Consider the following 24,190-nt stretch of genomic DNA (forward strand, 5'->3'; position numbering starts at 1 on the left):
ATTCCGTGCAAAAAAAGTATAATACAATGACAATCTCAACTGCCTTGTAAATAAAAGGAAATTGTTTTTCTGCTATGATCTATACCGCACAGAAATATATATACATGCTTGATAAATATAAAACCAAATCAGACTATCAAGCCATTTTTAAGGTCCTATTAATTTCTAATAACAATAAACTCAATGTTTCACAGCCAAAAAACATTGTATTTATATTTCTGAAAGATTAAAACTGTGTTATGAATTATGGGCTCCATCCTGCACACTGATGATGATACTTGTATGAGTAAGGCTTGGACTGAACACTGCCTCTTTTAAAGAAAAGAGAGAGTACGATAATGAAACTAAACTTCACTTCTGGGAATGGGGGCATAGGGGGTGGTGGGGGGTAGAACAGAAGACAGGAAAACTCCTTTTCAATAGCACAATAAAATCATAGCATTCCAGCCCACATTCTCATATTAGGAAATATGTACTATCTTTAAAATCTTGGTAAAGTAAATCTGAACACTGATCTTACAAACTAATGGTGCTATGCACAATTTAACTAAACAGTTAGGACAAAATGCCATTTAGCCCTTTTTTGATATTTGAATATGTCATTCCAGTAAATATGAGCATGAAGCAAAAATAAGGGGCCAAGGCCACAGAATCTTCATTAGCTAATATGAGACAAAAAAATTTGAATATCAACCCTTCCCTTAGACAGTCAGCCAAAATCCAAGTTTTGAGTTAGGAAAATTCCAGCTCTACCACAAAGAAATTTGTTACTATGGGAAAACTGTGATGTTTATATCTTACATCCTTTGGTTTTTACTTTTTCTTTTTTTTTTCCTTCTTTCTTTGCCTCCCCCAACAAAGCACTGCCTCCAGAGATAAGATCCTACTGCTTAGTGGTAACACCTCACAGTATGGAACACCCTGTTCTAACAGTTTCAGAAGAACCAACAAAAACCTGGAAACTAATATGTATCAGTAGGAGGAACTTCTCAGTTGCATCCTGCCTTAGACAAGTCCTGCACTTGCAAGAACAGGTGCTTCCACTGGGAGAAATCAGGAAGGCTTCCTTGCCCAGGGTGAACTTGCAGCAAAGCCAGAGACCAACACCTCACCCAGTGATGAGTTACAGCCCTGGGGAGACAGCAGCTCCCACTGCCCACCAAGCTGCTGCTTAGACACTGCTGGCACTGCTGCTCAGCGGGTGGAAGAGAACAGCACACCAGTAGTGCTGCAACACAAACGCTCCCAAAGGAAAAGGAACACTCAGCATGTCATTCAAATGTTTAAAAGGTGTCAAAATAATGCAGCACACACTAAAGATGAGGCAGTATGTAACAGCACTGAATACTACCCTATTTCCCAACACTGCTTATACAATAATATCCTGAACAGGTGTTCCCCTGCTCTCGTCCCCAGGACTTGGAAACTGCACTCCAAGCAGGGGTTTCACAAACTGGAAAGACAGATCCTCTACCACAGTCACTTCTGCTCAGCAGATTGGTGACCACAGAGCTAATGAAAGACATGGGATACACCAGCACCACACCTATGGAAGCAAGCATGGTTCAGTTCAACAAGTCTTATCTGGCAGTGGTGCCCAATTCCCATTCCTGCTCCAAGGACTGTTCAAGTATTTGCTGAACTATCACCACAAGCAGAACATACAGAAATTCATCTCACCATCTAGTTGGCAGAAGGGGAGGTGTCTAACCCAACCTACTCCTTAGGTTCTACTTAACTGGAAAGGGAGCCACCTCCATTTTATTCTGTCTACATTAGGTATTTATTTGGATGCAGGATGAATAATTTTCCTGAAGTGACTCTATCTACTGGCAACAGGGTTGATATTTTAGACACTGAAGTTAATGCCACACTAACTTTAACAGCCCTCACAACTATCTCATTTACTGTAAACAACACACACTCCCAAAATAGTAACAAAAATTTCTACACAGAAATATGTGCCCTTTAAAGTTTCAGAATAGATGTGGAACATGCATGGACTAGAAAAAAAAAATACTGTTTGAATAAATTTAGAATCTTTTTCTAATGTTTAGACTAATGTTAAAAGTTGAATGTCTTAACATAGACTAGCTATGAAATAGCTCTAATAAGCTTTTTTTTTTGTCTGTGGTAAGGTGTTGATGTCTTTGTTGTAAAAAGCTGTCTAAACAAGATACAAAGTAAGGGCTATTACCTTATGTAGCCATGACATTGTCAATAACATTTAATAAAAATATTACTATAAAGAGTTTTCTATACATACCTCACTATGTCAAAAATAACACAAAGTCCACCAATAATGAATATACACTGGGTATATTTAATGTATATATTACACAGACTGTATATATAGTATATAGTTTCAACTTTTTTAACAAGGAAAGGTCACCTAGCCAGAGTACAGGTTATGAAAGACCTCCATAAATTAAATTAGACAGCTAGCTCACAAAGTTATAAGCTGTTTAGGGAGGATGTTAGGAATCCCCTATCTATAGGGAAGCTTCACTCTCCCTGTAGAGTGAATTTGACACCTAATAAGAAAGGCATTCTCCATTCTCTTAATATTTACGGATATTTTGAAGTGTTTTAAGGCCTTCACAATCTCTGCATGTCTTGAACTGCTTTTAACTGCAGTGAACTGTCTGCATACACATTATTCCATCTCCAAAGCTTCTGCATTTCCATTCAGAAAGTCATAATGCAGTTATTAAGAGATTTCCACACAGGGTTATTGAATCATATTGGTAAGCTTGGTTTATGCCTAGGTGCTGTGATATGAATGCACATTGAATTTATCTAGTAGTCTGTGGAGTGACAGCTCACTGCAGCTCTTAACAAGCTGCACAGATCAACTTGGTAAGGTCTTGGTTAAGTATCAGTGCCTGGTGATGTACAAAACAAATCTGAAAAAAGTATTTCACTGAAATATTGATAGTCTAAAGGTTTCACCCGTTAATAGTTCATAGATATTGTCTTCAAGCTTAAGTCCAGTGAGGTGAGTGGAACCCCTCGTGCAAAAGCAAGTTACGTATGCCATCAAATCTAATGAGACTTTAAAAGAGATCTCATTTCAGAATAGGCCTCTAACTGAACTTCAGCAGTGAAAGCAAATCAAAGCATAACAACTTCCACCCTGGGGGAAATTTCATTTAGCAAAAAGTTTACTGGACAGATTTTTTAAAAAAAGAAATAAAAAAATCCTTTTTGTCACTAAAGGTTTGAAAATTTTATTTAGAATTTCTGTGACAAAGAAAACTGTTTATAACATAAGGGGTATATATTTTTCATGTACAACATGTTATCATGATTTAACTTGTTTTAGACAGAATTTGCAATCAAGCAGCGCACTTATCTGCATTTATGTTTCTCAACTCATAGCTTTGTTTCTATGTAGTATGTTAATCCTTTCAAAGTACTGACATTTATCAATATCTGTGAATATCCAAAAAGAAGTCCTATCTAAATAATGTTCAAGGATAGTTCACAGTACCATATAAAATCTGTAAATGGCCTGTGGATAGATGTATCACAGATATGTACATACTAGAAGATTTTAAATAAAACAACAAATGGAAACATTGCAAGTGTGAGATTCATAATGTCAAAACACTAAGTCGTCTACTTTCACAAATTGTCACATAAATTTGTCGTTATATTTTTTCCAAATGCATTGACATTTTACAATAGAAATTGTACTGATAAATTAGAAATTAAAATGAAATGAAATCATAAAAAAAACATATTACTTTTAACCTAATAATATGTGATGGAAGACCGTCTCTACTTTTGCACAGGAGCTGAAATGAAATCTGTAGTATTTATTCCACTAACAAGGATTATGATAATACTTAGTACACTTCAGCTAAATATGTTTGGGGTTGTTTTTTTCCAATTAGTTATAAGCTAATCAGACAAATGTATTTTCATACGTGTTTTATATTAAAATGTTATTAGTTAGACAGAAATGCAACACACAGGCACACATACCTATATGTAATGACTGCCAAATGTTTCTCTTTAGCATACGTGTACAAACCCCTAATAAGATAAGCAGGGAATGTATTTAAATAATGCACATTTTAAACCACTCAATTTCAATATATTGTTTTTCAGACTACATGCATGTAATCAGATTGTTTTCTAAGCAGACATCCATTTGATTACCTAAAGTGCAAATTGTGGTCTGGCTATTGAGTGTGCAGAGGAAGATAATGGGAAGGGCAAAGAAAATACAAGCCTTTTTACATTAACAGGTGGCAACGCTAAATAGGAAAGAAAAGAAAGAGGGGAGTGGGCTTAGAGAAATATACTTTCCCTGCATGGTACAGATACCTAAGAAAGAAAAAAATTTGGCATAAATTTGACCCTTTTTCCTGCAGTGATGATCATGTTGCACGTACATGGTTTGTACACCAGAGCACGAGAAGACAGCAGCAGGACCTCATAGAGGTTTCTCAAGCAGTTTGAGAAGTCCTCCTTGGGACTGTTCAATGTGCTTGGGGGCAACCAACTACCCAGAGCAAGGAGATAGCTTCCAACAGCCCATGCAAATACCCCACCTAAGGGGTCAGAGTACTAACCTTCAATTCATGTATTTATGGTGAAGAATAAAACCAGAAAAGCAGAGACACGAATACAGACACAGCTGGAAAACCCACAGTTGTACTGCAATTGAAAAACTCTAAAACTAAATGTGTATGCTACTCAGGAGATCTATAAAGATTTATAAAAAACAAACAAAATTCAACACCAAAATCTATATACATATATATATATATGTGTGTGTGTATCCATAGGAAAAGATGAGGATTGATTGCTGTCTCCTAGGAAGTGCAGTGCTTAGTTGTTAAGTGATTAGATGTTTTACTTGGACATAAAAATAACTACAAGGATGTTTATTCAGAATAAGTTAATAAACCGAAGTTAACAAGCAGGTATGTATTTATCATGGTTCTCAATACAGCAATACCTATCTCTGCACCAGGTATTAATAGTTTGCACAATATTTTCCTCAAACTAAAAGGTACAATGTGCCAAAAGTATATAGTGCCTAAGAAAATAATCAGCTAGTGAAAATATCATAAAGCTTTCAAGTGAGAGTCAGTTATTTCCCCAGTGAGTAGATTCAGATTTCTCAAAACTATTTGAGAAGCCTAGACATAAAATTGATTGAATTCCATTATTCAGCAATAATCTTGAATTTTGACTTGAAGAAGCAAACTCAGCCTAAGAACCTATCTCAGCTAGCGGAATTAAGTTATTGTTCCTTGCAGTATAAAATAGGAGTGGACCCTAAAGCTAATCAATTGGTTCTGAAATGTTCACACTACCTTCATTTTGGAGTTTTTTTAACCTGGTTTCATGGACTAAACACGCACCTGCACTCAGAGCATGTACCTCCCATCCCCACACACCCCACACCTTTAAAAGGAATCCACTCTGCATGCTCAAGACTGCTCAGAGTTGCAAACTGGAACAAAATAAACATGGACCACTCTGAAATCCAAGAAGGGTACTCCTGGCTCAGCACTGGAATGGTATTGAAGATGCAAACAATAATACTATCCATGTACTCAGTGATGTGAGAGGTGATCTAGTTTTGGATATTGAGAAGTCAATCTCTTTAAAATTTCCTTTTGGATGAAGCTACTTCCATTCACAGTGCAGATAAAGTGATTAGAAAGTATGTAGTAAGAACAGTTTTTCTAAAGCAAGGTGCTTAATGTCTGCATTATGAACACTTCAACAGATAACATGGGAAGTTCTGTTCAGTCTTTAATATTTTTAATGTAGTTTTACTTTATCCTGTCCAGGAAAATGGAAATTGAGTGTAGCAATACCTTTCTAATACATCAATTATAGTCTGTAGATTTGAAATCACTGTTAAATATGTATCAAAGATGCACATAATTTCAATAATTAAAGAAGTTAAAGTGAAATGTTTGTATCACTACTATCAAAAGGATAGTTGTGTTCAGGAACAAAACAAAAGGAAAAATTTGGTGAGCCCTTTACCCAGCAGCCGCCATCCCTTGAACATCAGGACATAATAGAGAACTGTAGTGTAGGCAGAAGCTTAGTGCCTGGTGAGATTTAGGCTGACAGGGTGCATTGGTAAGTCACACTGAGATACTGAGAACATATGTCAAATTGCTAGAGCTCACAGAAACTGAGCTAGTACCTATTGCAGTCTCTAAGCCATAAAAAACTACTTTATTGCTAAACTTTTGTCATCCAGATAATTTAGCTGAATTAAAACTACAACACATAATAATCAACTATGTTATAACTAGTGACTTAAAAATTACTTCTGATGAAATGTAAAAATAAAAATTCAAAACTAGTAAAAGGATCCTAACACCGTTAAGACAGTTGAAGTTCTGATCTTGATAAAGTCTGAATAAGAAGGAAAAGCAAGAAGATACTCTGAAGCAAAAGAGAATCCTTTCCTACTATAAACAGATAAAAACAAACAAATCCCAAACCATTTTCAAAGTCTGGTCTCCTCATTCCTTTCGTGTGAAAACAGTGATGGCTTATAATCACTCAGACTTGTGATGTGTAGACAAGTGTTACAATGCATAGTATTCAGATTCAGAGAAAAAGAGCAATTATTATTTATTATTGGTTTTGTCAAGGGTTATGTTTAATAATAAAATTTATTGAGTAAGTTCATCTAATCACCAGGTAGGTAGATGAGCCCAGAAAGAAATGATCATGCCTGTGCAAGCCAACTACAGCATATGTATTCAAGGGTTCATACAGCATTATAACATAGTAATATAAAATGCATAGAGAGCTTGCTCTTTTTACTCTGAAGTAATTTCCCACACCTCTAGCCAAAGCTTTTTAGAAACACTGCACAATTATCTCTGAGTTTTATGCACAATGACATTAAGAAACATTTTAAATACTCAGGCAGCACTTTCCAACTCCAAAATCTCCAACTACTTCTAGACTGAATGTCCCAGTAGCAAACAGTGCCACATGGTGTGATTAACAGGTAATATCTGAGGCAGGTTTGCAAGAACAGAGACTGGAATTGGCAGTACATCTTTGTTTGTGCCCTTGTGGCAGTGCTTCCCATCAGAAAAGCTAAATGCACAATAAAGGAAATATCTAAGAACTGTCTATCCTTTCTCTCGACAAGGTCAATTATATAACCAAGTTGACATTAAGGAGCCAGATAGTAGCCTGTATCAGTTTGTAAGCTTACCTTGGCATACAAACTTCAGTTCCTTGGCATCTGTAACGGTGGTTCTTTTATCTGACCTCTTCTTTTCTGTCCGACGGTGGCTACGTCTTTTCTTTGTTTCTCCCCAAAGATTCGATCCACCATGCATGCTTGGGATGTTTAGAATGGCAATTCCTTCCAGAGAGATATTGATTAAGTCCAGCTGAATTCCATCACACTGATTAGAAAGGAAAAAAAAAAAAAGAAAAAAAAAGAAAAAAGGAAAAGGGAGAGGAAGCAGTAAGAGAGAAAGAAAAATATGAATGTTCTTCTTCTCAAATATTTTTTTTTCCAGCAATTTATCATTCTTAACACTTAACTTATTCAATGTTTACACCTAAGAGATATACTTGTATCTGAAAAGGAGGTATAAGAACAGATCATCATTCAGAATGTAAAATATGATTGCTATTCAGCTTTTGATTGCCTAAGTGGGGGACCATTTGGTAGTGTCTTGTTATCTTGTTCACTGACCCAAGTGAAATATATTTCTAGCTTCACTACAGCTATTAGCAGAAAAACATTTATACTACCAAAATTTCTGTATCAATAACTGGAGCTTTTGTTGCTTTTTCCAGCTAAATTTTCTGCCTTATGATTTTGCAATGGTACTTGTCACTCTTGCAACTGACTCCCCTCCACAACAAATGGAATACCAAGTCCCTGCAGGCAGAGAATACACAGACTTATGGAAAAGGGAATAAGCAAGCCCCAGGAGCACAGAACACCACACAGGTATTCGTTTCAATCCAAAGGCACAACAAGAGTATCAGCATAGGGCTTTGGCTGACTAGTAGCTCCTAGCCAGAAGTAGTAGAAGGGGGTACAATAATTCCTGCTGTGGCTGCAGCAATTCTTACACCAGAACTTTCACCAACCAATTCTCTGAAATATTCATCACTGCTAAGGGAAAACATAGGATGTGGAGCTAAAGAGGTGTCAGTGATCTCAAACCTTCCTATGATTAACTGGACACACAGAAGTAATCTTAGTCTGTGGGTAGTCCCTTCAGTGATGGAATTATACCCATCTTGTGTCATTGTGTGTATATCTCATGCTTCCTACAGTAAACCTGGACATTAAGACATTTTATACAAGTACATTTCTTTGCTAAATCTGGCTTCCAATTATATCTTTTAAGGGGACTAAATTTTTCACTTCTGGAAAATGGCTCAGGGATTTTAACACATCAGCCTGCCCAAAGACAAACTGCAGCATTTTCTCAGGTGGTTGAACCCCAACATTCAGAAGTACAGTTAACCTGAGATACACTGGATGAGATAAACTTAGCTTGATAGCATACACCTAGCCTTCACTGGCTATAATTTTACCCAAGCTAAGTCCTCCTCTCTACCAACATTACGGAGTTCTTATCTCATATAAAATGTAGCAAAATACTGAAGAGCACTCCAAAGGAGAAAATAAATTGCAACTTCCTATTACTACAGTGGAACCTACAGGTGGAAGGCAAAGCATCCAGTTCTACTCATCAGTTCACTGAACCAGCCAGAGTTGCCCAGGATTCATGTACTTGCACCTTGGCCAGAGATGGATTAGCTTCATTCCTCACAGCACAGATAGTGTACATTAATATCCTGACAAGTCATATGAACCATAGTGCAGAGCAGCATATTTTCAAAATATTTGATCCTACTCCTGCAATGTTCTGCAAGCTTGTAGAGGATCCAGTCATCCATTTGATTAAGCATATTATTTTGCAATTCCAATACACAATAAGGGAGAAAACTGGAAAAATAATTAAGCATGCCTCAGTAATAGTCCACTGACATCTTGCAGCTTGCTGTTCTGTGGGTCACTAGCACTTCTTCCTCTCTGCCTAAACCTTTTAGCAGAGCTTTGAAGAAAAGCCAAGTACAACACAAGAATAACTGTGAATAATTGTTTATTCTGAAACTTTCTGAGATCATAAAACAGAACTGTATTATAATGCACATACACCTTAATTCTTCTAAGAAGAGCATACATCTAGAGAGAACAATTTCAACACTAAGATTTCCATTTCATATTTGCTCTTCAAGAATCAAATTCTAAACCCGTGGATTATATTCATACAGGGAAACCTTTAAAGTCAAAAGGCATATCTGAAAGTGAATTGGCAATTGTTGCAACTACTGTAATTGAAAGTGTAACTTTTAAATAACATTTTTCTTACAAGAACAAAGGCCTACGTTTTCACTGTCATTTTTGGAAGCAAATTTGTGGTTTTCCTCGATATTTTATATGTATTAAATACTAAGATGATTTATTTTGCTAAAAATTCTGCTCATGTGTATGCTCACTTACTGCTATACATTCTAGATAAACAGATATTAATTTCATAATTAAAAGTAATCTTGTGTAAATACCCTGCAGGCCTCAATGAATCAAACACATACTGTGTGTCAGGCCTCCCACTGTCTTCAAGTGGAATGTACTGGCTGGATAATTAGATAGTACATATTTTTTAACCTTATTTGCATGCATATTATATCTTTTGCACACTGACAAGCAGCAGTAACAACAAAAGTCAGATTACCACAGGGAATTCCCACAAAGAAGTCTTCATTTCTTATAATTTGCAGCCTAAATTAAAATAATTTGATCTTTGACAAGGATGAAATGTCAAGCAGAAGGGGGTCCTCTACAAGCCACGGCCTGTGGCTTCTGAAATCTGCCTAATTTATGTCAGTCACTTCTTAATACATATTTAAGTATTACACGAGAAAGATGATAAATATGCAATCTGACACCTTTGGTATTTCCCTGCTGTTAATTTATAAAGGTCTGGCGTCCCCCAAACTGACTGGAATTATTTAAATAAAAGAAGAATTGTGAAATAGGATGGTGCGGGGTCTAGCTTCCATTTTCACTCAATATTGAGCACAGCAGGTAGTACACTAAGACAATTATGTGACGAGGCCTCAGAGTCCCCCAGTGATGAGCAACTTTCTGAATTAGGAAAGGAGCATTTCTTTTGTTCGTACACAGACAAAAAGTTTGCCCTACAGGTAGCTCTGTATAGTTCTAACACATTCATATACTACAAAAAAATACATGTGTTCTGCTCCTTTTCTTTCTTCTTTTTATTACAAATAATGTAATGATACTGTTTAAAAAAACCCACGTTTTTAAAATGTGGTTTAAAATAGACTAAAAATAAACACTAGCTCTTCTAACTCTTTTTTGCGTTCTTTCCTGGCATCATTCACTTCTTGGGTATTAGTGTTTACACTTTATTTATCATATAAATTATTTTCAGATCATCTCTCTGTTGAGAAAATATTTATCTATGCCTGAAAAGAGCTGATATTAAGGGTTTTCTGTGAAACCAAGGGCAATATCAGACAAGTGTACAATGTTTTAAACTCCATTTCCCTTACCCATTAACACCGGGTGGTACAGAAGGCTTAAACTGCTCCCACTATGCTTTTACAGCACTCAGGTATGCACCCCTACTTACACCACATCTATAACTATTCTCATTAATATCTTTCATGTATCTTTTTTTTTTTCTGAAGTGGAAATAAACTGCAAGTTATCTAAACTGCAAAATCTTCAGCCTTTAACTGACACATTATTATTGAAAGAAATACTTCATTTTGTCTTAGTTTTTGTTTGTTTAATTTTGGTTTCTTTCCATTTAGAACCTCTCCTCAACTTCTTGCATCCCATTTTGAAAACAAAAATGCATCTTATTCTGGATAATGTAAGAGTTGTGTCCAACTTTGTTCTGCATCTCACACTCACACAGAAGAAAACATACAGAACATGACTCAAGAACGTATGTCAGAAAAACCAAGCTTAAGTAGGTTAGAAATCAAATACAAGGCTAAACAAATATTTGCCCAGAGAGCATTTGATCACCGTCTCACTGTTCAGAGATACAGATCCTTAATCTTCTCAGGCTTTGTTCATTCAAAATTTGGCTGCAGAGCAAACACATCCTTTGTGCATTTTATTTGGAGTGAAATGTGGTCTCATGCATCAACCTACCATTTACAATGACGTCCCCATGGGGCATCAGGTTAAAAATCAGACTAAAATGCTGATAATGTTCAAACAATAAACATTAGATACAAGCAAGCATTTTAATTTACTCATTGTAAATAAATATGCAAATAACCATCTCCTAACAGTTGTTGTAACCTCTGGAAACAAAGCTATTTGTTCCTAATTGCATGACTAATGGTAATGACCAGGATAGATGAAGTGAGTATTAACAAACGTGCCTCATCCTGGCAATGTAACACTTTATTGGTAATAATAGTTAATGACATGAATAGGTAATAATTATACAACTGATAGCAGCAGCACCACAAACTTCTATACCTATTGTTTGCTTTGAGATGTTAACATTTAATTACCCTTTCTATGGTTAAAATTATATGGTTAAAGTTCACATTTTAGTATGTATCAGGATATGTATGACTTTCTCTAGATATCAATATTTTATTGGGAAAGCCTGCTCTTCAATCTGTATTTAATCAAAAGGTACATTTAACTTGCACTTTATTCAAATCTAATCAAACCAGGTAAGCATTTCGTCCAATAACTAATAAAATATTTTTCATGCTACATTGCCTTAAACTTGTGTGATAAGCACTCTCTTGGGAAGCAAGGGTGATACTTTTTTACCCCCTAAGGCTTTTGGTGGAGTTTTGTTATATTTTTGTTACATTTTAATCTAACGTGAGAAGCAGATTTTCACTAACAGGCAAGTGTGGCATGGCTGGTCTTACAGTTTCAGTCTCAGGTATTCTTTGCTGCTGTTCTGCTACCAGGTGCATGGTCCTTTCAGAGAGATCATTTCAGACTTCACCCTTTAGGAGCCTTTGACTGGACTCTCTCAGCTCCCACCAGACCCCTCTGAGTGCCTCATGCTACTATACAAATACTCCATTGACATATGCAGTTTCTCATTACTACTGGAAAGGAAAAGCACCATAATCCTCTTGAGAAATGATTTCATTATTTAACCTAAATTCTCAGATTTGTATCTTCACTCATTTCTCATTTTTCATGTACTTATTCATAAACATCAGATGCCCAAACAGTTTATGTAATTTAGCCACTTATTCTAGCAGCCATCAAAGTGTCAGTGGCAGACCATTAAAAATTCCTATTTTTTCTGTAAGTATCCTGTGTCTTTTTAGTTAATGTTCAATGTATAATGGAAAGATGACCCCATGTGCAGAGAGCAAAGCTATTTAATGAAGGGGAATAATTCAAAAAATATATATATTCTTTAACCTTTATTCAGGAAAGTAAGTACAATTTTAGGGAATTGAGTTTTAAAGGTTATAAAACCTTGGGACCTAGAAATAATAAGATTATTTTTTTTTTATTTTAATCCTGCAGCAGCTCTCACTCCCTCCAACAGTCTTTCATTTTTCCATCTGACCTAGCCACACTCCCTATTGATTTCTAATGTTATACTTCACCTTTTGACCTTGTCTACTGTATTAAGACTTCACTAATCATCAAACTGAACTTTGTTCCAGTGTGCAGGGCTACACTACAAATAGACATGATAAAAATAATATTTTGGAATATAGGGTCGAAAGGATGTGCACTGCTTTGCCTTGTTGGATTCAGGCACTCTGCACCCTTGTTCCCTGCATTTCAGCCAAACTAGTGACATTTCAAGGATAAAGGCAACAATTAGTTTCTTACTTCTATTTCTACAGATTCATGCAGCTTCTTACAGGTGGCTGAGAAAGTTTCCGAAGTGCCAAATTCAAAATACCAAAATTTGTTCTTCATTCTGAAACAAGAAAAAAAAAGAAAAGAAAAAAAGAAAGATCTTATTCACTATCAATATGTGACAAAAGTGATCATTCTGTCTTCCACTATAAGTAATGGCAAAGGCTTGGGAACATGTGACATCCCATTTGAAATAGATGAGCTCATAATTTTCAAAGCTTAAATGTTGGTGTCAAGTTGTATGATATCCCCTAAAGGGATAACAGGAATGTGTTGAACTGACAGGTTCAAATGTACCTTTGACTTTTCTTTTTCAGTGACTATCAGAATATTTTTGTCACTTAACCAGTGACATGCCTCAGAAAAATGTATCGATTTTATTTCATGTTTTACACCTACTATATGATTTCTGTTTCACAGTTAACATCTTTATCCTGCAGAGTAGTAGAATGTGCAAGCAGGGCAATCCCATCATGAAGAAGAGCCAAGACAAAAATGTAGCTTGCCTTAAACTGGTTAAAAGTAAAGGCAAATGCCTACTGTAGCTGCTGACAGATGAGATACTAGAAGAAAATAAAAATTTCAGATCTAACAATCTTTAGATATTTTGCAGTAGGAGAGCTGTATTACCAGGTAATTCACTCATAGACATATTTTAAATGGGCAATGAGACCTGTATCTTGAAGTTCATTAACAGGTTCCACAGGAAAATAAAACTGGATTAAATGCCAGTAAATTGCTTAGTTAATCATGACAGCAGGCAGAATTTACACTTTTTTCTTTTTAAGTACATAAAGACTGCACTTCTGTTTTACCAGATTTATTGCATACTGTTAAATACAATCAGAACGCCAACAGCACCATTTTGAATAAGTATATGTACTCTTTGTGAACTCCCATGAGTAATTATTATTATGTAACAAAAAAAAAAAAAAAAAAAAGCTAAACAACCACAACAAAAGACACTGAATTAGAATTCATTATTTCCACTTAGGAATCAGATATGAACACAGTTTCTCCATTTGTATAAACTGTTCTCTGACACAGGCACAACACATTGTGCTTCTAACTTGAAAACAACAGAATCTGTATGAGCCAGAAGTGGAAAAGAATGAAACATAAACGTAGATTACTTTAAAACATGCTGAAAGTACAAATCCTACTTTTAATTATTTCAAATTAAATATAAAAGACTACTTAATTGTTGTTAAAATCTACTTAATTGCTCTTAAAATCACAAAGTAAGAAGAGGTATTGCAGTACTGGCCATTTCCAGAAACTTGTTTGTATAAGAGCTAGCAATTCCTCGTGTAGCATCGGAGGGGTATAAAGATGTCCAACCTAGCAGCCTATACGGAGTTGGGAAGAGCAGAGTAATAAGGAAAAGACACACCTCCAATGAAAAAATTTACATGAATTTCCAAAGGTTTTACACAGAAAATCTGAAAATATTTGGAAACTATTTTTGAGAACCTGCTCTCAGATAAATGGCATATTCTCAAAGCAACTTTAACAACCAGAAGTGTTCAGGCTCAGTTCAGGCCAGATTTCTCGAGTTTACGCATGGAAGTGATTTGACATATATTCCTTCTATACCTGCAGTTTAGCCAGCACACTGCCACACTCGCCTGGGATCAATTGCTCTATTTATGTCAATGAAGATGAAGAAATTTAGAAACCTTTTGTTTACAAAGAAATGTGAACTAAGCCCTGAATTTCCATTCGGTGCCTTTGGAAAATCTGGGTGCAGGTATTTTCCCACTACTTTCTACACAGGGATGATCAATTAAATAAAAAAACAAAAACAAAAACACCACCCCAAAAAATGAAACCAAACAAAAACCCCCAAAACAAAAAACCCCCACGCCAAACTAAAACCCACAAACAAGAAAACTCACAAAATTTCCAAGAAAACCCCCAAACAAACAAAAAAACCTCAACAAAACAAAAAGACCAACAAAACCTTGATGCAAGTATTCATAAAAATACTTTGTAATTTCTTTTGATCCTATTATTAAAACAAAAAAGCCTTTGTGTCTTCTATTTTGATAGCCTTTCCTTTCTTTTATTTTTCTTTATTTAAAAGACTGCTTTAAATTGACTCACTTATTAGCACTCCATAAAACAAACTCTTTGATTATATGAAGTTAAAATAGATATATATTTTTGACTAATTCAGAACACAGAGTGTCAAATTCAGGTATTTTGGGGTCAGCCACAAACCCCAGCATTATCAATGCACTCAAGGATTACTAGAAAATTTAGATTTATAAATCTAAATCTTGTAACACAAGATTAAGTAAATATTTCAGGTGAAGTTTTGATTTCTTGTAATTTAAATATAATGTATACGATTCTATCATGCACTATATCTTTTATTGAACAGAGGACTGTATTACAACTTTAAAATATACTAATGGAGTTAAATATCTTCATAAGTCTTATTATTCTAGTAAATATTACAATTTCTCTAATAATAGAAAACCCAACCCCTAGTTTATACCTTCCACTTGCATTCCTGTTTCAAAGAGGTAAATCTGCTTATCAATGCAGCAGCAAACAGAAGATTAATGAACTACTCTTTTGGCCATTCTAGTTTCTTCCACAATGTAAGTAAATTTTAGATTATTAAACAAATACATATTTAATGACAATTTTGCCACATTAGAACTGTAAGAAACTAAATCACAGGCTGCTTTCATGTATATTTTCTCTCTCTCCCAGAGAAAATTACTTCGATTTCTCTCAGCTTTTTATAAGACATGACCAAAAATAAGTTTGAAGTCTGCTCCTTCTTTTTAACACTGGTTTTGTTGGTATAGGAAAGGGAATGGATTATTCTACAGAAAAGGGTTTGGTTTTTTTGGTTTTTTTTACATGCTTTGAACTAAACTGTTAAAAACTTTACAATATAAAGGAAACATCAATCACGATTAAAGGCTGACCTATCTTGCTATTGTGTTACAGTCTGTCAAAATATGCAGCCTATGGGTGTATAAGAATGACAAAACAAAACTGTACTTCAAGAACCTAAACACTTTTTATGCCAGTAATGTTCCACATTTTCAAGTATTGCTCAGTTTTCTGATAAGTGGAACGATCTTCTTTGACAGCGATGAAATTAATTTGCACAACAGTTGTGAGAGACTGAAATGTTAATGGTTAATGACTCATACAATTGGCCATTTGCAAAAGCAGCAGGTGCTTTGCTGAGGCCAGGTTTGCATCCCCCAGTTGAAGGGGAGGAGGAGAGGTTTTGGGCGTGTGGTGGCAAAACCTAAGAACAGCCCAGGTGCAGAGGGGGTAAGCACTAGAGGAGGAGCACAACAAACCTGACTTTAGCAACAAGCTGGGGTTTGAGCCAAGGGAAGAGGCTGGTAAGAAGATCTTGCTATATGGGACAATGCTTTTTATCATGACAATGTCCTCCATTACATAACTCGCTCAGGCATAAAACTCTGCTGTGGGGAAGTACCAGGACATTCAGACACAGGCCTCAAGGCATTCAACCCTTCTGATGGGGAATAATGGCTAAAAGAAGCGGATGTGAGAAGGAGCCGTAATGTCTTAGATGTCATAAACCGTCAAAGATCCCCAAAGTGCCCCCAGACTCATTTCTGGGGCCTTCCACCAGAACATGATCCACAGTGTTTCAATAGACAGTGTAAACTCCCACCCCACGGGAGGTACCTTGGGTGCTTCTACCTGAAACTGAACATATATCAAGCCACTGAACTATATGTTTCAGGGGCTTCCTCACCCCTGACAGATCAAGACTGTGACCATCACATCAACAAAGCAACAATCAAATCTCATCACTGGATCCATGGGTGGTGATATCTATGTATGCATAAACATGGGTCATTCTGTGTCATTTCACTCTAATCTGCCCCAAGGGGTCTGTTAACAAGAACCTCAGTTACTCTCACCTTCAGGGGCAGGTTGCATCATTATAAAAGGGCTAATACTGCCTTATCTTACAGCATTTCTATACTGTGGATAAATATCAGACTTAGAAACTTAGATACGTTTCTTGCAAAAGTTCAGACTAATATTGGGTAATCAAGGCAAAATAATCAAAATAGTCTGTGATATGGGTTTGCTCCATTATCAGTTAATCAGAAACCCCCCTACTGCTAAAACTATTTTATATAACCTTTCTGATTAAGCAATTACAAGGCATGTCATTGAAAAATTGTCCTGTATTTAAAAATGGAAATAGTAAATACTTTATTCAACACCTGAAGAGCATCTATGCTTCATTGCAGTATGAACACTGTCAGAACATGCCTAACAATACACCAGTTATGGGCTGCTAATAAAAGGTCACGATAAAAGGACTACCTTTAACTTAAGTAACAAATTCTTATTCTGCATTTACGGTCTTCACTCAGGGCAAGAGCATATTGCTACATTTGCAAGCTTATCACACTTTCATTTCATCCTATTTACACTTCTTATATTTACTGTTTATTTATTTACACTTTAATTATGCAGTGGCAAGCTTCAATGACTTCAGTTAAAATTTCTACATCAGAAAATTTCTGTTATTTTTGTTAAATGTCAGCTGAAATACTTTGACCATTTTTGAAAACGACTGGATTAAAGACGTATATTTGCTTATATTAAGAGTGTTTGACAACATACACTTTGAATTGTTTTAATACAGCTACACTTTCTGAACAGAGATTTAAAATTCAGCATGAGAATGGCCTTGTATCAAGAATATGCCTCTAGCCATCTGCATAAAAATAAATACAGATTTTAACCATATTATGACCACTTGGAAAAAGACTATGGGAAGGCTTTATTTTCCATATTCCTTGTCAGAGAAACAATGAATTTTTGTCTCCAGTTATTCTTTAATCTATACTAGAGGTTTCTTACCCAGAAAAGTACTAGAATTCATTCTTCCAAGGTAAATTCCTTGAAAAATCCACTGCCAGGAAGCAATCTCTAATGTAAATCTGTGTAAGAACGTCTGCTCATGGACAAGCACAACTTTAATTCTTCCAGAAAGTATTCTTCCCTGAAATATAATCTCTTAACACTGCTTTCGGAAAATACTTTTTTAAAGACTATTCCAACTTTGTTGCGAAAGTACAGGCTTTTTGTCAGTAAGTGTCAAGAGTTGATCTCGATCTATATCATCAACTTATAGAATTTTCAACATGAAGCTCCCATTCTAAGAGCAGCATTCATGAACAACAATGTACAGAATGTAATGAATTTAAAATAGAAAATTCTATGGCAAGAAAAAAAAAGTAGCAAAGAAACCATAAAGAGTAGATGCTTATCATCTCATCCACCTCAAGTCTGGAAGGTGCTCAGAGACAGATTCATGCTATGTATTTAAAAGGATCAGGTCTCTTTACCTCCCTTTACTCCCTTGTTCACTCTTTTATTCCAAGCAAATGTGGAATAATGTGTAGAACCACCTCTGCAGGGAACCAAAAATACCAGGAAAGTGTGCTGAAATTGAGGTATATTTCCAGAGAAGAGAAACTCTGGGCAGTACAAAGGGGGAAAAAAAGGGTTGACAAGTATATGTGAAAAAGGAGGAGGTCATCATCAGAAAATAGAAAGAATAATGAGGAAAAGATAGGAACTTAATTTCAAAATGCATTGAAGTTCTGCAGTACTGAAAAAGGTATGACGATAAAATACAGAAGAGAGACCTAAATAAAAACACATATTTCTTGAGTTTGACAATACAGATAATAAGGTCTAAAAATGAAACTAGGAGTACAGAAGTCATGATGGGCAAAAAAGCTGAACTTATTTTCCAGTATTCTGACAGGGACATTGGGTATTACAAGACACCAGAGAGGATATTATAAAACTCCATGTAGTATACAGCTGGGAATAAACTAGCTGTGGAAGGTTTATTATTAGTTATAATTCCATCAAATTGAAAAACACTACATTCAGAAGAGACATCAAGAAGAATTCTTTTATGATGAGGGTGGTGAGACACTAGAACAGGTTGCACAGCAAAGCTGTAGATGCCCCATTCCTGGAAGTATTCAAGGCCAGGCTGGATGGGGCTTTGAGCACCCTGGTCTAGTGGAAGGTAGCCCTACCCATGGCAGGGGGGGTCAGAATTAGATGATCTACAAAGGTCCCTTCCAAACCAAAACTTTCATGACTTTAATTCAATTTATGGACACTTACACCATAAAGCAAAATGAAAGTGATTCCCAATGTATGGGGAAAAGAAGTCTCTTTGGGAAAAATAAGCTTACTAAGGTATGTCTGAAGTTGGTGCTTTTGGCTAAATGAGCCCCAGCCTGCAAGACATACATTCAAGAGCAACTGCCAGACACACTCTTCTCTGGCCTGGCTGAATAGCAGGGCCCAGAGATTGATGACGAATGGTGCCACACTCAGTCAATATCCCATCATTAGTGATGTTCCCCAGGGATCAGTGTTGGGGCCAGTCCTGTCTACTGTCTTTCTTAATTTGGGTGAGGGGCTTGAGAGTACCATAGCACTTCTGCAGACAACACCAAGCTGGGTTGGTGTTCTGATCTGCTGGAGGGCAGGAAGGCTCTGCTGAGGGACCTGGACAGACTGGATCAATGGGCCAAGACCAACAGTGTAAGGTTTAACAAGACCAAGAGCCAGGTCCTGTACTTTGACCTCAACAATCCCATGCAGCATTACAGTCCGGGGGCAGAATAGCCAGAAAATGATCCAGCAGAAAAGGACCTGGGGCTTCTGGTTGACAGCTGCTGAACAAATGCAGCTGAATGCAGCTGCTGAATGCAGTGTGCCCAGATGGCCAAGGCAGAGGTGTCCTGGCCTGTACCAGGAACAGTGTGGCCAGCAGGACCAGGGATTAAATTCTGCCACTGTACGTGGCACTGGTGAGGCTGCACCTCAAATGCTGCATCCATTTCTGGGTCCCTCAATTCAGGAAAGTCATTGAGGTGCTGGAGCAAGTCCCGGGAAAGGCAACTAAGAACACAAGTTCTGAGAGGAGCAGCTCAGGGAGCTGGGGGTGTTTAGCCTGGAGCAAAGGATGCTCAGGATGCTTATGACCCTCTACAAGTCCCTGAAAAGAGGGTGTAACCAGGGAGGGGGTGGGGAGTGAAGGAGGTGTCAGTGTCCCTTCCCAGGGAAAAAGTAACAGGACAAGAGGACCTGTGTCAAACTGCTGGACTTTAGGGAGAATTTCTTCACAGAATGGGTGATTAGATATCGGAAAGGGCTGCCAAGAGAAGTGGTGCTCACCCTCCCTGGAGGTGTTTAAGGAATGACTGGACATGGCATTTTGTACCATGCCCTAGTTAACATGGTGGTGTTTGGTCATAGGTTGGACTCGATCATCTGATGAACTCAGGGGTATTTTCCAAACAAATTCATTCTGTGCTTCTGTGACATAAAAATTTACATCATATTATATGTCATAGAGATAGTACTTTGTATTTCTGGTGATAGAAATATGTGTATACATTGGATATTATCTAATTAAATACTCAATACTGTATATACTCGATAAAATAAATAAAACTTCAGTTGCTAAAAAATATTTCAATGTTTTCTACAATTCAATAAAAAGAATATTTTTACCAGGTCTCTCACAGTAGTTTTCAACAGACAACATATTTTCCATCTTTTCTTACAGTTCATAAATCTATTATCTAGGTAATTTTATACTTAGGTAAAAATGATTTCATTGCAGCACATAATATATATTAATAAGAATGTATGACTTTTTCTAATGTTCTTTTCTTTCTACTTCTGTCTTAACAATCATATAATTCCTGTTCTTCTTTATAATGAATCATACGCAAAGGTAAGGAAATAGCCAGTGGAGATGCACATCCATAAGAGATTTATGTATGACTTGCATGATTTTAATAGAGACATCTTTGTCAATTTTTTCCTTTTTCCATTACCAACTGTACTTCTGGCAAATCTAAGTGTTAATCTCCTATGCCACAGAGCATAAGCAGAGGCCATACAGATAACTGCAGAAAAGCTAAATTCCTCATAGACCGGTTCAAATTTTACACAATAAATAACATTTTCACATATCATAACATGATACCACCCATGGTTGAAAAGCTACCCCATAAGTACTTATACCACTAAGTAACACTGTGAGATCATTTTCCCTGACATTTATCAGTTCTACTGCAAAGCTGAATTCGTCTCCATTCTCTGTCATGCTTTATAACAGTTCTGCTCACAACAGTTGTCCATGCAGTTGGGCTGCAATCTCCACTGCCCACCTGCCTGTCCCACTTTTTCCAGTTCTTTGCCCAATTTTCTCAAAACTCTCTGTAGCTCATTCCAGCTGTAATTTTTGTCCTTCCTCCTCGTCTATTCAGTTCTCATCCTGCCTTCAGCTGTGCTCTCACATCTGGCCAAGAACCCCCTCCTGGACACCTTGCTCTGACCATTTTCAGTAGTAAACACGAGTCATGAAAAGCTGCAGAAGGGCCTTGCAGTACTTAGTGACTGGAGTATAAAACTGTTGATGACATTTAATGTGGATAAATTTAAAGTGATGCACAGAGAAAAAAACCAAAATAATTCTAATTTTACAAGCAAGGATTAGTTCTCAGTGACAAAGTCTTAGGTTTACAAATAGCTGAATTAAACTTTCATCTTCCCAGGGGGATTAATGGTGGGGGGAGAGAGGAAACCAGTTCTTATCTCAGGCTCCAACTATCCATTTGGATTGAAATACTTGTACAGACAGTTCACCTATGAATACCAGTCAATTCACGCACTTCAGACAGGTAGTGATATTCCCAAATATCATGTTTTCCATACATTTGCAGTCAAAAGGTGCAATGAATCCACTTGCAGTCTGTGTACTGTTTCCTGATTTGTTGAACTACAGATAAGAATATAATTTGTTCAGGTTTCTGAGAGAAATAGTAGACAGAATGGAGGTGCTCACTCTGCTAGGGCTACAGGAAAAAACAACACAAGAGCAACACCAGGGTGATAATCACATCCACAAGCCACAATCATTTGTGCTATGAAACCTGTCTTTGTTTTATTATGATGCCTTTCTTGCATGTTCTCCTTACACTACAGACTCCAGCAGAGAGCCTACTACTAACACCTATATGGAGGAAAACTTTACCCTAAAATACAAGTAAAAATTCCCATATGTAAATATAAACAACATGCCCTAAAAATATTAAGATCTTTGGAGCATGTGCTAGGTGTTATAATGCAGGAGGAACTTTGGAGCTGTGCCTCAGGTTGCTATGTGGCAGTATGCAACAAGATGTTCATGAGGAAAAAACACGAGATTTTCTCCTGAGTTACAGAAAAGTGGCTTACTCAACCGAGACTAATTACTGGAGTTTAAATTACAGCAACTGTTATGAAACCTAGCTATTATAAAAAATCGTGATACCTGACTGACATAGTTTACATGATATTTCTCCATGAAAGAGGGAGAACTGCTTCCGGTCTTTTATAATAATATCTGTTTTAAATACGGATTTCTGATGCTTGTTTTAGAATATATTGTTTTAACAAACTTATTGATAAGCCAAAAAAAATAGTTAAATTTCAGAATATTCACTTATAAAATGTCTTCAATATAGCTGTAATTTAATCTGTCATTTTTCCTCCCCTAAATAAACATTTCTGTTACACTTATTAAATCCTTCACGTCCATTCACCATCATGAAGATTTCTGCTCTTAACATTTTACTTATTTTTATGCTTATGTTTCTTCTCAGTTTCTTTCTCAAATTCCCCAGTCTTGGGAGCAGATGCTGAAGCACCAATGACTCATTGATCTCAAGGGGTTTTTTATAATGAGCAAAAATAAAGTCTATGAACAGTTCCACATTTAACAGCCTTGGTTGTACTAGAGAACAAACAAAGCTCATTAAAAAAAAACAAAAAAGCAAAAAAAAAACCCCAAAAGCCCTCTTCTGTATACATTAGAATAAACCTACTATCTCAGAGCAAGGACACAGATCTCCACATTCTATCTTTTCATTACATCAGAGGAATAAAAACATTCCTTTCCCTCACCCACTAACAGGGACATGTAAAAACAGACATGACACACTAAGTGGTACTCGTGAGATATTTCAGAGGTTCATGGACAGGTTTGAAAGAGGAACTCCTCATTGGCTGCTTCACATGCAAAACTGCAACTTTGTTTTTGAAAACTAGCAAACTAACAATCATATAAACCAGTTTTCTTTCCCTGTAAAGCAGAGGCTGTTGTCTAATTAAATAATCTTTTTCTCTAGCCCATACTTTAACTCACTGAAAAACTGAAGTATCTCAATATTTTCTATTTGATTCTTGCCAAAAACATCCTTCCATTACCATAAAGTACTTCAAACACCATGTTTTATACCCTTGCCAAGTAGGACACAATGAGATTAGGTGAAAAGAAATAAAAAAAAAAAAAAAAGAAAATAAAAAAAAAAAGAAAAGAAAAAATAAGAAGTAAGCCATCAAATGCTGTAAGGAAAACAATGAGCATCTCTTCTGTGGCCACACAGCAAACACAGGAAAAACAGAAAAAGACTTTGTAGAAGATCTTTGACTAAATCTTTGTCCTTTTTATACCTCCAGAAATATTTAAACCTTACAGGTTTTAACCTTTGCAGGTCAGACTCTGCATCTCTGACTGGGACTCTGAGGAGTTTAAAATTAAATTTTATATTGATGAGCTGGTTTATGAGTTTAGGAAGCTTCACCCATTTTAGGTGTCATTGTCTCCTGATTCCACCCCTATGAGAACACCACTTCTAAGAAGGAGGCTTGCTTGGGATTTAGTTCAACACCACACTTCAGCATATAAATGCATTTGTCTGCCTGTGAAGTAGGAAGACACTGTATTTCCCTCCAAGACAAAAGACATCTACTCAGTGAAACTGGAAGTGTGATTTACCAGGCCTAAGTAAGAAGAATTTCTCTCCAGGCTTCATTGAGAGAAATAAGTGGTTGTCCACTGACTATAATGAGAGCACTGACATCTAGTTCATATGTGGGTAGACACTTTGGAGTCCTAGATTAAGCTCTCTACTCTCAAACTGAAAACCTATCTTGTTTCAAAACACTTAACCTAGGTAGAAGACTGCCCTCCCAAGCCCTTCAACATAAAAGAAGTCTCATTATTTCTCACTTTACTTGCTAAAAGAGAATTTCAAAAACATCTCCTGGCGAGTACTTAGGTAGGAAAATGCCTCTAAGCACTCTCATACCTATGGGTTATAGTAACTTACCACAGAAGAATCCAAGATTTGAACC

At 36.4% G+C, this 24,190-nt stretch overlaps 1 protein-coding gene across 1 annotated transcript in view; it reads right to left on the reverse strand.

Annotated features, from left to right (window-relative positions):
• The window catches only part of DGKB (diacylglycerol kinase beta), a 331,799-nt gene that overhangs the window by 68,466 nt on the left and 239,143 nt on the right, over window positions 1-24,190 (reverse strand). Inside the window, exons 22-23 of the mRNA XM_058833546.1 lie at window positions 12,911-13,001; window positions 7,220-7,415 (exon numbers count right to left, since the gene is read on the reverse strand). Coding sequence (XP_058689529.1) covers window positions 7,220-7,415; window positions 12,911-13,001 — 287 coding nt within the window. The remainder of the gene's footprint in view (window positions 1-7,219; window positions 7,416-12,910; window positions 13,002-24,190) is intronic.

The sequence above is a fragment of the Poecile atricapillus genome, chromosome 2 (genome assembly GCF_030490865.1).
Source record: "Poecile atricapillus isolate bPoeAtr1 chromosome 2, bPoeAtr1.hap1, whole genome shotgun sequence".
Lineage (NCBI taxonomy): Eukaryota > Metazoa > Chordata > Aves > Passeriformes > Paridae > Poecile > Poecile atricapillus.